The sequence below is a fragment of the Tiliqua scincoides genome, chromosome 1 (assembly GCF_035046505.1).
Source record: "Tiliqua scincoides isolate rTilSci1 chromosome 1, rTilSci1.hap2, whole genome shotgun sequence".
NCBI classification, from domain to species: domain Eukaryota; kingdom Metazoa; phylum Chordata; class Lepidosauria; order Squamata; family Scincidae; genus Tiliqua; species Tiliqua scincoides.
This window is the reverse complement of record NC_089821.1, coordinates 195,264,792-195,283,233: the sequence shown is the minus strand read 5'-3', so window position 1 is coordinate 195,283,233 and position 18,442 is coordinate 195,264,792. Positions and strand designations below refer to the sequence as shown.

At 44.7% G+C, this 18,442-nt stretch overlaps 1 protein-coding gene across 1 annotated transcript in view; it reads left to right on the top strand.

Annotated features, from left to right (window-relative positions):
- Window positions 1–18,442, top strand: part of AK9 (adenylate kinase 9) — an 88,100-nt gene that overhangs the window by 29,159 nt on the left and 40,499 nt on the right. The window contains exons 15-24 of the mRNA XM_066613332.1: window positions 3,462–3,521; window positions 4,346–4,497; window positions 6,383–6,539; window positions 7,861–7,975; window positions 8,494–8,549; window positions 10,335–10,427; window positions 11,744–11,836; window positions 14,065–14,160; window positions 16,375–16,581; window positions 17,058–17,197. Of these exons, the coding sequence (XP_066469429.1) occupies window positions 3,462–3,521; window positions 4,346–4,497; window positions 6,383–6,539; window positions 7,861–7,975; window positions 8,494–8,549; window positions 10,335–10,427; window positions 11,744–11,836; window positions 14,065–14,160; window positions 16,375–16,581; window positions 17,058–17,197 (1,169 nt within the window). The remainder of the gene's footprint in view (window positions 1–3,461; window positions 3,522–4,345; window positions 4,498–6,382; window positions 6,540–7,860; window positions 7,976–8,493; window positions 8,550–10,334; window positions 10,428–11,743; window positions 11,837–14,064; window positions 14,161–16,374; window positions 16,582–17,057; window positions 17,198–18,442) is intronic.

The following is an 18,442-nucleotide window of genomic DNA, read 5'->3' as shown; positions in this document are numbered from 1 at the left end:
AAATTAAATTTAATTAAGTAAATAAATAAAAAGTGTGCCCCTTATTGGTTAGAGACACTGTGCTGGGCTGAAGAGGGATGGTTATTCTCCCCCTGCTAAATATAAGACGATCACCACTTGAAAAAGTGCCTCTTTACCAGTTAGCAGGAGTAGCTGTATTATGATACATGGAAATGAAAGCTGACTCATATTAACACCTTATTGTTTCCATGCTGTATCATAACAAATCTCATTGGCTCTCAGAACAATCAGTCTCATGGGTCAGTTTTGAGTTAAGAATATCCACTTTTTGTTCCATAAGGCAGTTGCGTTTTTGTTTTCTGGTTAATTAGCCATAACTTTTTATAGAATACAGATATTCCATTGGTGTTTGATTCATTGCATTCTGCATTAAATTACCTTTTAAATGATATATAACATGATGGTATTATTCATACATACCAAGATTTTCACAATTTTGGCCACTAGTGTCAAGCTCAGCTTGTTGCCCCCCTAAAGCTTGATGCCCGGTGCAACTGCTACCCTCTACACTCCCTTAGCTACGCCACTGAGTATGGGGCAATTGTAAGGCCTGTCAGTATTCAGCCAAGTTCAGTGACAAGCAGTAGGGTTCAGTTGAGGTTCTGGAGTGAACAGGTATGGATCGGAGAGCCTGAAGAATGATAAGAGTGTCGGATCAGGCAGAAATCAAGGTCCAGCACAGCAAATGGATATCTGGAGGAGCCAGAGGCTGATACACATTTAGATGATTAAGTTCTCAAGGGTTGGTGTTTGGGGGAGGGGGGAGAGAGGAAATGAGACAAGATGAGGCAATGAAATTGGTATGGCTACCCTTTATGAGAAGTTACTTAGACTGCAGAACAAGGCCTGAACAACAGTTATATAGGACCAGCCAAGCTCCTTTTGGTTTCCCAGATCATATCTTCAGCAGGTGAGTTGCAACCCAGAAGTAGGTGGTGACCTGACCTCAGGTGGGTCATGGTAGTGTTGCCACTTCCATTTTGTTTCAAGTCTCAGGCCTGCACATCTTGAACAATAGCCAGAGCTGAGGGTCCTTGATGAGGTAAATTCCTGGAGATTTTGGCTTTGGAGAGATTGCTTTTATCATGCCCCTACCAAAGTTAGAGGGTCACCTCAGACTCCCACTCAGTTGTCTGCCGTCCACTGTTAGGATTTCCACATCAGAGTTAAGGCTAATAACTTCCTCTGTCTGTGAGCTGCCTTAATGAATAGGTCTGGCTGCTGGATATCCCAATTCAAAACATGAAACACACCAGCATTACAACCCCTCTTCATTTTTATTGAAATAGTATTCTTGGGACCATATTGGGCCTTTGGCTGCAGTGGCATAGCTAAGGGGGTAGAGGGGTACATTGCCCTGGGTACCAAACCTGTAGGGCAGGTCTTTTCAAACTGGGGCATCACGACGCCCCAGCCTGCGGGCCCTGGCCCCTGCCCCCTTAAGGGGCGGGGTAGCCTGGAGGCAGGGAGGAGACAGTGGCGCAATCCTGGGGATCGTGCCACTCAGGGGGGCTGCAGGGGCTTGGGTACATGTACCCAAGCCCCTGCAGCCTCCCAGGGGTGCGGGGAGCCGGGCATGACCTGCAGCAGGGCTCCCCGCAGCAGTGAAAGTAGATGTGGAGTGATCACGATTGCAAAAGTAGATGTGGAGCGATCCCCAGGATTGTGCCGCTGCCTTCTCCAGCCCCTCCCACCCACGCAAAAACTTAGTGGCTCTCAAACTCTCCCAGAGTTTGAGAACCACTGCTGTAGGGGGTGCCAACCTCTGCAGATCCCAAGACAGGCAGGGACTTCAGAAGGCCTTAGAAGGTGGGGATGTCCATGAGGTGATCTGAGGTGCAGGGAGGCCATGTGTCACTTCTGGTTTTTGTGAAAACCTGACACCCCCAGAGGGTGTCCTTGGGCATCTGGGCCCTGAGAGGTGTTAACAGCCATGGGGGGGTGTCACCTAGGCCCAGCCCAGGTGGCCTGGAGCTCCTCAGGAGCAGGGATCTCCTCAAGGGTAGGGGCCTCCTCGGGAGCAAGACGTAAGCACTGTCAGGACTGGGGTCCCAGGCAAGACACCTCCCTGGGAGTAGAACCTAGTGCCTCCTGGGAGCAGCCAGCAGACACGTGGGCAGAAGGGGTGGGGCTGGCCCAGCCCAAGGCTGGCTTCATAAGGAGGTCGGATAGCCTAGAGGGAGGTCGCTCCTCTCCAGTTGGGAGCAGGATCGAAGGGAAGGCCAGAGGGGGTGGCCACCCCGGCCTTATGCTGACTACCCAGGACCTGAGGGGAACTTTGCTGACCTCGGCCCTGGAGAAAGGGGCTGGCGACTGGGAACTCCCCGATCCTAGGCCCGCCCGGGCCCCGGGGGTGATAGCAGGAGAGGTGAGGTTGCCGAACCGACGACCCGGTACCAGCTACCTCCATTGGAGGCCAGCAGATCGGGAGGCAAGCCTGGAGGTACCGGGGGTCCTCCTGAGGACTGCTAAGCTGACCCCAGGCAAGAGCACTGCCGCCCTCGGGAACCCATACCCTTGGCCGACAGGCACCAGCCAGAGAGCTCGGCTGGAAACCTCAAGGGGTCAGGAAGGAGCAGGGAAAGAGCATATTGTGCGCCGACGCCACGAGTCTGTGTAAGGCAACGGGGCCTGTGACGTAACAGGCCCCATGAATGTCAAGAGTTTGACACGAGTAAACCATCTGAACAAAACAGCTGTGTCTGCCTCCCGTCCTTCTTTCCACCACGACCGACTTGCCTCGACAGGGTAAGCTCCCCACGCTCGATCGCACACCAAGGGGCGGGGTCTCCGCCCGCCATGGACGTTACAGGGTGTTAAAAAAATTTGTGCTCCCAGCTGCCAGATCCCTTAGCTATGCCACTGTTTGGCTTTAGCCTTTTACTTGGAATAAACCTTGCAATTTACATTTTTTATTTGGAAATTTCAAACATAAACCCTATTTAACACAGTGAGACTAAGCTTGAACTGATATTTAGGTAGTCAGAACTCTTCTTCAGACATCCTGAATTTAATGTGTTAATTTCTCAGATGTTAAAAGTGGTCAGCAGTCTCTCATAATTGATTTGTTGCTGAACTGTATCGTCTCAGTCTGGAGAGGATCAGTTAAAAAAAAAATTTACAAACATGGGGGGGTTGGGTTTTTTTGAATATTCCTTATCCAAAATGCAGATGACATTTATGTTTCCTTTGCTACCTATGAACTAATGTGGAGCCATCTTCACTGAACTACATGTACTTATAGGGTGTGTAAGAATGTACTCGCCCTCAAAGGAACTTGCCTGTTGTGTTTCAACATGAGTCACTGTTCTGAGTGCACCTGCTGATTGATTAGAGACACACCAAGTGGCCTCCTCAAATTGTGGATGCTCTGGGCTTGGAAGAACCATTGATATGAAACAAATAGTGAATGTATTATTTTCATTCTGTGCCTGTTTTAGATACCATAAAAGAAGAAGATGAGACTGAGGTGTCCCCATCCCAGACTGATGAACAACCTGGTATTATTTATGCATCAATCATAATGCTCACTATTGTAATGACAGAGTTTTCAGCGATGGTTCTAGCAATAGCAATTGTGCTTGGGCCATTCAAGCCACTATGGTGGGCTTGTGTTGGCATCAGTGCTTTTCCTACAACATTGGTGTTGCTGTGAGTTAATCTAAGCAAGTCCCATGTTCTTGCATCATCATTTGATTGCATATGGGTGCAATCCTGAGGTGCCCACGGGCTGGCGCAAGTCCCTTGCGCCTCCTCAAGAGAAAGCCAGGCCGGCTCTCAGTTGTGTGCCGGCTTGTGGAGGCTGACACAAGCCTCCGCACCAGCTTCCTCTGCAAGGCTTGCGTCGGCCCAGCTGAGCCGACGCAAGGCTCTGGGGTGGGCAGGAGAGCAGAGGGAGGCGTTCCTGGGCAGGGAGAGGGTGAGAGGAAGACAGGCAGTGGGCGACCCCAGGGGTGGGTGGGTGGGTGGGGAGCGGTAGGTGGGTTTGGAATCCGGCTGTTATGCCAGATCCCAACCCCCTTCCTGGGGGGATCGGAGCGGCTTCAAGTCACTCTGCTCTCCTTGAACTTGTGCCACGTTTTTATGGCCATTTTGTGGCAGACACTGCCAGCGAAAAACATGTTGGGCGGTGAGGCCCAATAGGATTTGTCCAAGGCATAGAACAGCACTGGATGACATTTTGTATTTTAGAATATTAACAAGCTGTATTTTGTATCATTGGTAAAATGCTTTATTAGTGCATTACACGGAAAGTACTATATATATCTGGTAAAATAAGTACATTATTAACTTCATTTGTATATTTACGCTTTTTAAAACATAGATATGTCAGTAAAACCATCAGATTTGTCAGTAACTGCTGACCACCCAGAAGTCCAAGAGATAGTACAGAAAGCGATTGAAGCTGCATTGCAGTTGCCAATAACACTGCCGCCAGAAACATATGCTGATGCATTAGAGGAAGCTGTTACAGAGGTAAAAGCACCAGTATCAAACAAAAAACCTAATGCTTATAAGGGTTTTGTTTAATACAAATACATTGTTTAATACAATGTGCATATCCACAAATTTTCTTCTTAGAATCTTGGGTTTTTCTGCATGAAATATACATTCCCTAAAGAATGTCATAGATTAGTTTAAAATTGAGATCTAATATTTTCTACACAGATGTAAATGTTTATCTGTTCCAGGATTATAACTTCAAGAGGGTAGCGATGTTGGTTTATCTCAAACAGAGCAACCAAAGAGTTGTATGGCACTCAGGGCCTCTAAGTGGGAGGTGCAGGGGGTACATCGTACTTGGGTCCTGGGTCGAAAGGGGGGCCTCAGGTACCAAAAGAGGGGACCTTGACATTTCCTGGGATCTCAGCTGACCTTGTGGAGTCTGAAAGAGGGAGGCTGGGGTAAGTGGGAAGTCTAGGTACTGAGTGAATAGACCTGGGCTCCAGAGGCTTTTCTGGCTGTTGCCACCCTCCCCCTGCCTCATTTTGCCTGCTCTCCACTCCCTTAGGGATGGTGCCCAAAAGAAACTTTGTATCCCCTGATAGTGGCACCAAGCTTATTGTAGCATCTGCTTCCATTAATTGAACATTAATTGATCCTATGGCGCTAATGGTGGAAAAGAAAAACAGAAATGCAGTGTTTCAGTTCAAGCCTGAGTGGATAGAATCAGACATCCTGATAAATTCTGTTTCATCAGTTATATTATATGATTGTAAATGTTTAAAATTATTTATTATTGAGGTAAAAAAATTACTACTCTGAGATGGCCTTAAAATATGAGTGCTGGTTGAAAAATTCTCAGCATAAATGGAATGGAGTTAGAGTTGGACCGAGAACTTTCATATATTAAGCCCATTTTTGCCCAGCCCACAGGTATACTTGTTTGATCCCTGCTGCGTATATGCAACGTTGGGCAGAAATGTTAAAATGAGAACTTTCATATGCCACATCTTTTAAAATTGTTCTTAAACGCTACTCTTTTTTGGTTCTTTATTCTAAATTCCCCACTCCCCAATACACACACACACACACATGCACACATGTATGTATGTATGTATTTCTAAAACATTTTTATTCTGCCTTTCCAGCCAATGGGAGTTAAAAACATATTAAAAATGATTAAAGTCACGAATACTGAAATGTTTAAATCGTAAAACATTATATAATGACTCAATTTTGCATTACACTCCAGAGCGGGCCATTGAGAGCTGGCATTGGGTTCAGGAAAAGATGGCTGATTGGGAACTCCTTCCTCAATTTGTTTTGTATTGTAAAGTTTGTTTTTTCATTACCTGGGCCTCTTTGCCCCCCCCCCCCACTCCCCTCTCCTCAGACCTGCTCCAAAGAACATTTTCAATTTAAGGTAATCTATGACTCCATTTATTAGGTGTGAAGGGGAGGGTCTTTTTATTGGCAAATATGTGAGAGTTGTTACTTGATTTAAAATAAATAGCAATAGGCAGCTTTACATTTTCCTTAATGTGAATCCTCACTCAAGTTGTCAGTCTTGCTGGACCCCCATTTTTTTTTTCCAGAAGCCCCTCAGAATGACGTGATGTAATATTGTTAAATCATTCTGAGGGGAGCTTCTGGTGCCAGACAGTAGGAGGAGTATCACGGTTGTTGCTGCAAACAGTGAGGACAAAAGAGTAAGCTGAGGGAGCATGTCTCCAGCCCCCAGCCACCCCAAATTTTGAGCAACAGTTCTCAGAAAACTTTCAGCTCAGGATAATAAATCCATTACTGAAGAAAAATGCCTGCAAAGAAAAGGTTTTCCACTTTAGTTATCATTATTCTAGCCAAGAGCTCTGAATATCCAACAATGGAATATGTTGTTAATTTCAGTAATCTATTACAGCTCACTCAGACAAACAAGGACAGATATCCTGGTGCTTCTGAAAAAGGAGGATGGGTAGTGGATAATTTTCCTGCATGGCCAGAGCACTGGGCAGTTTTGTTAGAAAGAGGACTCCTACCCGATATTCTGATTTGTCTGAAGAATACTGAACAGTCTGGTTGGTTAATATTTACTGTTGAACACCTAAAGTTAAAGCAGTTTTTCACTAGTACTTAATGCATTACTCATAGTTTTCATGTCATTTTATTTTCTCCCAGTTGATGACTACAGGTAGTTTTAAGTGGTTTGTGATTTTTTTTCTTGTTGCTTTAAAAATAATATTCTGTGTTGATGCTTTCTGTAGGAGATTAGAAATGTTCAATAATGTTAAGGCTAAACTAGATGTTAACATGCATTACATGTAAGTTCTTTCCACTTTTGTGTTAACCCAAAGCAGACTTCTGAAGGATGCAAGTTTAAGTGGAGGGGTAGATATTAAAGGGAAAGGGCTGTTGAACCCATTCCTCTCTGTCAGTTTTTCTGTTCAAAATTCTCCAACTACAGAATTCTCCAACTATAGGGGGAAACTATTGGCACTGCAGCAAAAATCCTTGAGTTTTCCTTCATTTTTGCCTATTTTTAGACCTTTTTAACCAGCATCACCATCACCACCCTGTTCTGGGAAGTGCCCAGAAAGAAAGTCTTGTGGGATAATAGTGTTGTGCTTTTGGAGCAGGCATTTTGCCATGTACATCTCAAGTTCAGGCATTCTCTGGATTCCAGCAGCAGCTAACTTGACCCAGACACAACTGCACTTGTATGAACTAAATGCACCACTCATATTCTCAACATAACATTTTATTTTTTCCTACTTGAAAAATTTAACCCATTGATGCCTATATACAAACTGACAAATTTTATGTATGTTTGGTGCAGAAGTGTTTGCATTCATTTTTACCATTTGTTCTCCAACTCACTTGTTAAGAGCAGCATCTTACTTCATCTCTAACATCATGCAGGGCTGGCCTTAGGAGTGCGGGGCCCAATTTGAAACTTTTTTTTTTTACAGGTCCCCAGGTTCACAGCGAGGGTCTGTAGTATCTTAGAGATAGACTTTATATCTGTCTGTCTGTCTGTCTGTCTGTCTTTTTTATTTATATCTATCTTTTTTAGACTTTATATCTCTATGGTGAATGGAAAGCAATCAAAACATACACTTTAAAAGTGTGTGAGAGTTAATGGACCTAATGAACCCAAGCATATTTTAATATAAAATTGCATACTAGATTACCCTAATACGAGGAACCCTTAGGTGTGGGGCCCAGCTGGGAGCAATTGGTCCAACTGGCTTAAAGCTAGCCCTAGTATTATGCCCTGTCCTTTCCTACATTTTACAAAGAAAGATGTGTCAATTATGTATGAACATGCTTTAATTTTTTTAAAAGTCAAGCAATTGTATTAAAATGTAATGCATGACATAGTTGCCCATTACTTTGCAGGAAAGGTGCTATTAAACAGATTATACCTAGCAAATAAGGAAGAAATTGATGATAATATTATTAAAAGGCTAACAAATGAAATTTTAAAAAAGAAACAAGAGGAAGAAGAAACAAGGTAAAATGTCACATACATGAGGTTTTGAAAAATAAAAAAGTTTTGCTTTTGATATAAATAGCATATGATATATTCTCTATGGCTTATATCAGGGGTCTCTAAACTTTTCAGCTGAAGGGCTGCATCAAACATCTGGCACGGTGTCGAGGGCCGTAAAAAAAATAAATATAAAATTTAAATACATACATTAGAGATAGAACTTAGATGAATGAATGGGTTCAAATGTCCAGGACTTCTTCAAGCATGAACATAGCCCAAGAAATAAAGCACACACTTAAATGGACCCCCATTCCCCCACTCCACAAGCACAACTCTGATTATGTTTGGTCAACTGGGCCAGAGGCTCTCAGGGGATCAGAGGCTGGTCGCGGGCTGGATAGAGGCACTTTGCGGGCCACATCTGGCCCCCGGGCCAGGGTTTGGAGACCCCTGGCTTATATCATGATATGGCTCAAACACCCAGTTTGGATTGTTGCATTTCTGTTATCATCCAAATCTGTGTAATCCTCTAATTTCAGGAGGGAGCTGCAAGAAATGTTGAAATTGGAAGCTCTAGAATCTGCTGAAGAGAGAGGTAAAGCATATAAAATATTAGAAGTTTTGTAATAAACCTATTTGCAAATTTGGGCAGCAGTGAATCATGCTAGGCTGGCACACTGCCATTTCTGTTAGTTGCAGAGCGGTTACCTGGTGGAGTGTCCTCTTCAGCTTCATCTGCACCTCTTCTCCCCACCCTTCACCCAGTATTAGTCCATCTCTGCAATTGTCTGCTCCTCCTTCCTTTCTCTTTTCGTAGCCACCGTCATAAATTGGGCTCTGGCTGCTCCTTCCCACTCCTGTCCCTGTTCCTGGCTCCCCATTCTGCTGAAAAGGCAATAGGAGGGACCTGGGACCAGAAGAATTAGAGTGGTTGTTCTCCCTCTTGTCCCAGTCTATAATCTGTCTTTTGCCTTTTCAAAAAACAATCCAAATTCAGCACATGTGTCATTTTAGGATGGTGTTTCAAACAAAGAACATCAGAGGAGCATCCCAAAGGGGCTATGGGGGCTAGAAATGTCCAGACCTAAAGGAAAACCAATGTATTCATCTCAGGTATAGTGAACGCATAAAATAAAATAATAGTGCCTCCAACAAAATTCTACCCTAATCGTGAAAATACATCAAAGTATTGGCATGAAAGAGTAATTCAAAAAACTGCAACAATAGCAATGGAAGAGGCACTGGCAAGATGTTAAGAATTACTGGAAATTTACCACTGTCCAGATTTCAGTCCCCTCCGCTATACTGATAACCAGCCTAGTCTAGAGTTTTGTTATAAGAAACCTAGGCTGCTGCTGTTTTTGATTTTTTTCAGATCAGTTTGTACATGTGTTTTCCATATAGTTGACCCATGGGGAAAACTGCATTCCTGAGTCATCCTTGCAAAACAAGGCACCTGAGCAATAATATGGGAGTGCCCTCCCTTCCTGTCTCCTTATTCGGCACCTCCTCACATCAACTGCAGCAAGCAACCACTGGAAGGCCCAGATAATCTGTATTAAAGCTACATAGTCAGAGACAAAATGCTGCAATACTGTGAGCATAGGATGTGCTATAAATATGTTTAGGAGAAAAGAAACATTAGAAAGAAAAAAAGATGAGCTCAGATCCCCCAAGTTTTAAACATGGCTGCCCTCTCTTTTGATCCTTCTAGTATTTCTATGTTCTGTTCAAACATAACCATTGGCATATCAATACTCAGACCTTATTTGTATTTCCACCCCATAATAATGTTGTGTTGTGTTATTCCGTCACATGCCTTTCTGAAGTGATAGCAAGTGGTACATAAATATTCTTAATAATTCTTAGTAAAGATAATTACTCAGGACTGTTTAATGAATAGGGTGGATACCCTTGGTATTCACAGGTGTTCCGTTTGCAGAAACCCTGCAAATACCAAAATCCATGGATGATTGAATCTGCAGATTTGGGCCTCCGAACCTGACCAGAGCTGTGCTCTAGTCTGGGGACTTCCCTCATCCTCAGAAGCCCTTGTGCAGCCTCTGTAAGGTTGAAAATTGTGACTTCCAGTTTTTGGCTGAAAACCAGAAGTTGCAATTTTCAGCCTTCTGAGGGCTGGGGAGACATCCCAACCCTCAGAAGGTCCTCTGGATGTGATGGGATCATAGCTCCTGTCATCTCCAGAAGGTACAAGTTGGACCCACTTGTGGGTTCGGAACCCATGGATGATAAAATCTGCTGGTTCCGAATCTGCAGTAATGCAGGCTGCCTGTACAAAGTTCTAACATTCTCTAAGTTCTGTCTGAAGAGTCAAAATGGCTTCTGAATATCACCAGGCTGTATGTTTGTGTGCCTACAGAGTCCACGGATCTTCTAGAGCAACCGTCTTTGTCTGAATCAGAACAAATGCTACTGCCTACTGAACCTTCTGCATCTAAACTAAAACTTAAAGGTTGGATTTATACAGTTGGTTCTTGTCACTGTCACAATAAATTGTGTGCTACCTTTTTCTATTTCTATGCTTTAAATTTCTTTCTCTTGAGCACTATTTTTAAGCAGTGAAATTGTGTAATGGTTGTAGTGTCAAACATTTGTCACTTAGATAGTAAAGACTGGAACAAACTGAAATATTGTCTTTCGTTTCCATGTTCCTTCCTTCCTTCCTTCCATATTCCTTCCTCCTAATACAGCTCTTTGTAAACTGGTTCAGATATTTGGACTGGAGTAATGGCCTTTGAACCGGGCCTTAGGAGTGTCCGCATCCAATGTCGCACAAATGATGTCTTATATGAATTGTTGGATCATATGTAAACTGTATTCATGCTTTGCCCAATCTACATGATCTTTCCTTCTCCCACCTCTTAAAAAGGATGAATCACATAGATAAGACTAATGCATGCAATCATTTGGTTCACATAAGATGCCATTTGTCTTGTACCAGACCACATTCAGGGCCTTATTCAATATGCCATTGTGCAAAGGACATTATCACAAAGGCTTGAAGGTCTGAATGAGGCTCATAATGTAAGAAGTAAGGAATGAAGTCTAATCTGTCTTCTGTGGTAGCTAATGCAGCAAAGCAAATCCTTGCATCACAACTATTGCAGCAGTGGTCTGTATCAGGAATTTGCTTCCGTGTTCTGCTAGCCTGCTTTCTTGGCAAGTTGCACATTGGCTCTGATGGCCCAGTTCTATTCAAGTGCTGTGCTGTGGAACACATGTTCTGCCAGCACATGCTGTTGTAAAAACGCTATAAAGCAGTTTATGACAGTGCAGAGAGCTGGAGCACTGGTTGGATGCCCACCAGACATGAGCAGGGGGAGGGTGGAATGGGGAGGAGATGGAGCAGGTGGGCAGATCAAGCTGGTGGGGGGGGGGAGGATCAGTGGTGCTGGTTTGTCCTGTATTCTAACTCCCTTCCTGGGCCCGATCCACTTGCATTGATCACTTGGGGACCTGTGCTAGTGCCACTCCAAGTTGACTCATTTTTGGCAGCTGGGCTCAACCCCAGGGCAAGGGGACAAATGTCTCCTTGCTCCAAGGAGACCTCCAGCAGCCAAAATTCCCCCATGGAATTCAGCATAGCACACACCAGCACTGCTGCATCGTAATGTGGGAATTTAGATAGGATTGGGCTATAAGTGAAGGAGGCTTTTCACATCATTTTTGGGACTTAAATTTGCAGGGGTTGAAAAACCACTGCCAAATAGGGAATTCCAGTTTATTTAGAATAGTGATCAACTGAATAGTTTATTCATTCAATCACAGAATCGATGGAATCTATGAGTGAATTTGGTGAATCGCGGCCCTCTGGAGCCTGGCAGTCTGCTGAGTCCAAAGAATCTCAGAAACCTCCTTCAGGTTAGATTGCTTTTGATGAACATTTTCTTGTTTTTATTTGTCTGTTTATTCCTGTATATTTAGTAGACAGGACTTTTGCAGCAGTTTAAAATAAATAAAAATGGTCTCTTCTCTCCTAAAACACATAGCATGCCTTCCAGAAGCATGTTATTGGATGGCTTCTTCAGTTTGCTATTATGCTCTTTTTTCATCTTTGTATTTATAACATCTTTACCTTATATTCGCACTCAATTGTGAAATTGATTTAGGGCAGGGGTTCTCAAACTTCTTGGGAATAAATCTCCTGAAGTAAGTTTGTGCAGGGGTAGGGAAAAAGGCAGTTACATGATCCCCAGGATTGCACTGCTAAAGGGGGAAGTGAAGGGGGCTGTTCTTACTTACAGAGGGCCGGCATAAGGTCCAGGAGTTGCAGAGAGCCCCACACAGCCCTCTGCATGGCTCCCCAAGTGTTAGAATGTTGAAAAAAGGGGATCAGAAGCCATTTCCTTGTTGTGATCACGAAACCAAAAGTGGCTTCTGATCACTTTTTTCAACATTCTAACACTCGGGGAGCCCTGTGGAGGGCTGTGTGGAGCTCCCAGCAACTCCAGGACCTTGAGCCAGCCCTCTGCAAGTAAGAAAAGCCCCCTTCACCCCCCTTTAGTGACACAATCCTGGGGTCATGTTGCTGCCTTCCCCCTTACCCTGCCCCTTAAGGAGGCAGAGGTCAGGGCTCTCAGGTTGGGGCATCATGATGCCCCAGTTTGAGAACCATTGATTTAGGGAAATGGATTTTGGAATCCCATTTAGGGGTGATTGTAAAGCATTGTTCTTGCCTAAAATGATTCCCAGGGTAAAGAGTAAATTTTAAAGAATTTTAATTCTTTTAATTTTAAAAGAATTTTAAAGAATTTTAAAGAATTTTAATTCTTTTAAAGAAGATTAATGCAGAGTGTAGACCAGGCTAGTTCCCAGTTTTGGAAGGTTCCCCAGCAACATGCATTCAAATAGTTGCCTGCCCATTCTTCCCCCCTTGACTTCTTACGTCCTTCTGTGCCTCCACACCTACTCAGAACAAATGAGTGATGGTGTCAGGGAACAACTTCTGCTTGCTCACTAGCCTGTAACATTGGGCCCAGTCCCCATCACCATGCAGAAGAAACTTATAGGCAGTGGTGACTGCTGCTTGCAGCATTGTTGCCCCTTGCTTACCTACCCACCCGAGTGAATGACAGTGCTGCAATGAGCAGGCAGAAAGAGGAGAATGCAAAATGTTGGAAGAGAGAAGGGGATTCTATTTACTTCATCCATTCCAGGGAACTCTATCTTTACTTTAATCAGCAATGGCTGCTGTTCTTCCTCAGTGATGGCTTGTCAGAGCTCCACGCTGGTAGACCTCTTATGAGGTTCTGGGGCTTCACAGCCTCTTGATGGGACCTACCTGACTCCAGCCTTGAATGATGTCCTAGAGAAGTTTTCAAAAGTATTTATGTATGGTCTGTATAATGTTAGATAAGAGCTGAGTTTAATGGTCACTATCAATTTAATTCAGTGGATATCTCTTCTAAACAAGCCTACCATGTTAACTGCGAACAACAAACTCCACAGATCAGAAAAATAAACCATATGCCAGCGATATGCCATACTAATACAACACTAGCACCCTACTTTGATTCTTATTCCCAAACTGCAGAAGCCACAGTAAAACACTGCCCAGAGTGGTAGCCAGTAGCATATGAAGTGGATGACCGGGGCGGGGATGGGTCCTGGGCTCCAGGTTGCAGGGAGGTGCAGAAAGGCCAGTAGCGTATGGGGGCAACTGGGGTGGTGCACCCGCCCTCTGCAGCTCTCTGGGTCTTCGCAGGGAGCACAGAACTCGTTACTTAAGATAGCAAGCACTGCAAAGTTGGGCCCACATGCCCTCCTTCGCCTCCACTTGGCTTCAAAATTGAGCTGTTCCAGAAGCAGGGGAGGGTGTCAGGTGCAGTTGCAGGGGTAATGTGGTGACACAGAAAGGTGATGTCATTGCGTCATCCAACCACAGGGGCCATTAGGCCCCAGGACACTTCTGGCAGTAGCAATTTTTTTCCTTCTGCTGCTTTTGAAGTCTTGCTTTTAATTATTTTATTCTTACAACTCTTAGATTATCAACCCTTCTTTTTCAACCTGTACTTTACATATTTTGTCTATGTACCTGTATACTTATCCTTTAATATTTTGAAATTTGTTGATTCTTTCCTATGGAGCAGAAGGAGCCATCACATACTCAGTTGAACATGTTGAAACAGAAGACCAACCATCAGAGTTGCAACCTTCCAAACCAAAAAGTGTTGCATCTGAACTTGGTTAGTGGTCATCTTTCTTTCTTATAGGTAGCCTTCAAATAAAATATAGGTCTCAAGTTGCACAGCTTATTATACATGAGGGGTGCCCAAAACCCGGCCCAGGGGCCACTTGCAGCCCTCGGGGACTCTCAGTCTGGCCCTCAGGGAGCCCCCAGTCTCCAAGGAGCCTCTGGCCCTCCAGAGACTTGCTGGAGCCCACACTGACCCAACACAATCAGTGTGAGGGTGATTGTTCGACCTCTTGTGTGAGCTGTGGGATGAGAGCTCCCTCCACTACTTGCCGTTTCATGTCTGTGATGCAGCAGTGGCAGCAAAAGCAAGACCAGCCTTGTTTTGTGCAAAGCCTTTTAGGGGCCTTGAGCTACTGCAAGACCTTCATTCATTCATATAACTTCCATCTCTAATATATTTGTTTATGTAAATTTATTCAAATTTTAAATGTAAATTAATTCCCCCCCCCCGGCCCCTGACACAGTGCCAGAGAGATGATGTGGCCCTCCTGCCAAAATGTTTGGACTCGGCAAAATGTTTAGATTGCCACTCTGCAGCAAGACCAGGAATGTGACACAACAAACAGTAGGAGGATGATTGGCTCAGCAGGCAGAGCTCCAAAGCATGCTTTTCCACTCTCAAAAAAACCCTCCTGTCCACCCTGAGCCTCTTACTGGTGTTTGTCACATTGCATTTGGTCTCCCAACCCAGAAGTGACTGGCAATGATATCATCATCAGTTACGTAGTTCTGGTGGTACTTCAAAAAGGTGGACCGTGTGAAGTGGTACAGCAGAGACAAACGTTCAGAAGCACTGATTTACATGATCCTTGTTTTCTTCCTCAGAAAACCAGGTCTGGAGTGAAGAATTATGTGCTTGAATTTGCTTGCTTTGTTATTAAATAACAACATGCAGATTTAATAAAGTAACTGGATAGCTTTTAATTTTCTTTTTGTTGTACCATGTACTAACATGATAGACTTGGCATTTACAATTGCAAAAAGGATTCTAAGTTAGCCAGAAAAACACTTTATTAAACATAAAGTTATGTTTAGAAGCAGGACTGGTCTAGCTATGAGGCGACTGAAATGCTCACTTCAAGGGAAAGATTTGGGGTGGTGAAATGAAGAAGGGTGTCCTGCGCCCTGCACTGTCCGCAACCCCCCTCCAACCACCCAACAGCTTCAATCAACTCTCTGGTCCTTTTTCCCTTGGCTAAGTGTGAACAGGATGAGGGCTGGGGCAACGGCAGCCTACCTCTTCTTCCAACACCACTGAAAAAAAAGTGGGTGCCACCACCTTCTCCTCCTTACCCACTAAGCAGCTATGGTGGGCAAGGAGAGGTGGAGCCCAGTGATCTGTATCCTGCCTCAGGCCCCCTTAATTTGAGCTCCAGCAGAACCAGCATGTGTCAAACAGGACAGTATGTAGGCAGGAAGCAGTGCCAGAGAGCAGGGTAAGGGAGCAGGATATGGGCTCAGCTTCTCCTTGCCCACCATGGCTGCTTAGCAGGGAAGGAGGCCAGTGGCATGGGTTCACATGTCCAGAAAGCATAGAGAGGCAGCAGGGCTGCCTCAGGCAACACCGAAGCTTAGATGAGAATAATTAAGGGCGCAGTCCTATCCTGCGCTGGAACAGGCAAGCCAAGAGGCTTGCACTGTATCCAGCGCAGGATAGGGGCCAAATGTGGCTCAGCAAGGGGAAACATTTCCCCTTACCTCTGGGTGAGGACCGCTGGCACCTATGGGTCTCCTCAGACTTGCGCCATTTCTTGAGGTGACACAAGTTCAAGGAGAGCGGAGTGACTTAGAGCCTTTCCGTTCTCCCCGGGAACAAGGGTTGGGATCCGGCATAACTGCCAGTTCCCAGCCCCACCTCCCACTCCCCGCCCACCACCTGCCCGCCCCCCCCTGCCTACCTCAGAGCCTTGTGTCACAGCCAGGTCAACATAAGGTGCTTGGAGGAAGCTGGCGCAGAGGCTTGTGTTGGCCTCTGCAGGCCAGCTCTTCTCTGAGCGCTGGCCTGGCTTCCTCCCTTACAGCACGTTTGCAACCCTCCTGGGCCAGCGCAAGGGACTTGTGCTGGCCTAAGTCAGGGGCTGGATTGCACTGTAAGGTGGACAGTATCCATAACAAGCTGCCGACGAGAAAGAAGTTATCATTTGAAATTATCCTCTTGTATGTTACATAAACTGTCTTCTAAAATGCCATTTGATTGGTTCAGGTGTCAAACTTCCTGATTTTCCTGAGGATGGTTTCCCAGATGTACCGGAAATGGAGCCATTTAAAAGCAAGATTAACCAATTTATGAATCTTTGGCAAAAAATGGAGTCAGCAGTCACAGAGACACCTATAGTTCTGGTTGCTGATTTAGAAATTGAAGGGCAAACTCCAGAGATGTTGCTAAATCAGAGTATTCAGGCTATGGAACGTAAGTAATTTACATAATCATTTTTACATTAATTCTAGTCCATCACAGGTTATAAGCCATGGTGACTATATATAACTTCTGGGTTTTTAGATTTAGCTTATTTCTGAATGCCAGATCCAAGTGGCAACAGAATATGGGAAATTTGTTATCATGAGCACTCCCTAAAGCATCTGGCAGGTCACTGTGAGATAAAGAAAACTGAACTAGATGGGCCCCTGTCTTGATCCAGCAGGACTCTTCTTATGTTCTTATGGACAAGGAGATATTTGAAGGTTATAAAAAATTCTAGGATGGTGGGGCCAAATTGCATCTGGCATGAAGCTTGTTATTAGGGCTGATGGGTTTGTTTTTAACTGACTAAAAGGCAACTGGATTGTAGTGCGCTTGTGTGTGTGCTCTCACACACACAGAGTTCATGATCATACTGGGAAATACAGAGGCTTTAACCCTACCTCTGCTATTTTCTGGTCTTACAGAACCTTTTAAGTATCATGGCTGGGAACTGGGTCCTGAAGATGAAGACGAAGAACAAGAAGATATACAGGCTGAAGCAGAAGCATTGGCAGAGGAAGAGGAGGAGGAGGAAGACCAAGAGGATGAAGAAGAAGAGGAAGAAGTAAGCAGCATTTTGCACTTCATACATCTTTAGCTGAAGTTTTAAATTTTTTTAACTTTTTTTTGTATTGGCAACCTTCAGTCTCGAAAGACTATGGTATCGCGCTCTGAAAGGTGGTTCTGGCACAGCGTCTAGTGTGGCTGAAAAGGCCAATCCGGGAGTGACAATCCCTTCCACACCGGGAGCAAGTGCAGTCTGTCCCTGGTCTGTCTCCCTGGCTGTGGGCCTTCCTTCTTTGCAAGGAATACTATCTTTTATTCCACTGTGCTGTGCTGTGCTGTGGAAGAGCTGTGCTCTTTGTTTATGGTACACAAGGGTGCCAAGAGCTTGGATTTTGTTTGACATTATCTAACCATGTGCTGTCTTGGAAATATGGGCTAATAAACACATAGAAGAGTTTGGGCATCAAACCAGGTCCATGATTCTTTTCAGGCATATAGGAGTTTTCAGTATACGCTGTGTGGCTTCTATTCCTCATTTAATACAAATTAGGTGCAATCCTAACCCACTGTCCAGCACCGACATGAAACTCTGAGGTATTGAACAAATATTCCCTTACTTTGAGGAGGCCTCCATGAGTGACACCCAACTGCAGGATGCAGCACATGTCTGATTGGCACAGCTATGCCAGCACTGGAAAGTTGGTTAGGATTTGGGCCTTAGTGAACCATCTTTAGGGCTAGAAAGCTCATGCCTTTAGTAGGGCAAGAGATCTGAGATGGTCAAGGCGGCTACTGCTTAGCAGCAGCCTAAGATGGAATTGTTTGTTTGGTGTGAATTTAGACAGATCACATTTTGTGTGAAAAATTATAAATGTGATCCATGGGGATTTGCTGAGTGAGGAATTTTGTTCTACATAGTACCTGAGTTTGACACTCTTGATCTAGAGCAGGGGTGCCCAAACCCTGGCCTGGGGGCCAATCCGGCCCACGGAGAGGTCCCAGTCTCCAATGAGCCTCTGGCCCTCCAGAGACTTGCTGGAGCCCATGCTGGCCCAACGCAACTGCTCTCACTGTGAGGACAACTGTTTGACTCTCACTTGAGCTGTGGGACGAGGGCTCCCTCCACTACTTGCTGTTTCACATCTGTGATCCAGCAGTGACAGCGAAGAAAACATTGGCCTTGCTTTGTGCAAGGTCTTTTATAGGCCTTGAGCTACTGCAAGACCTTCATTCATTCATGTAAGTTCCATCTCAAATATATTCATTTATGCAAATTTATTCATATTTGAAAAGTAAATTAATT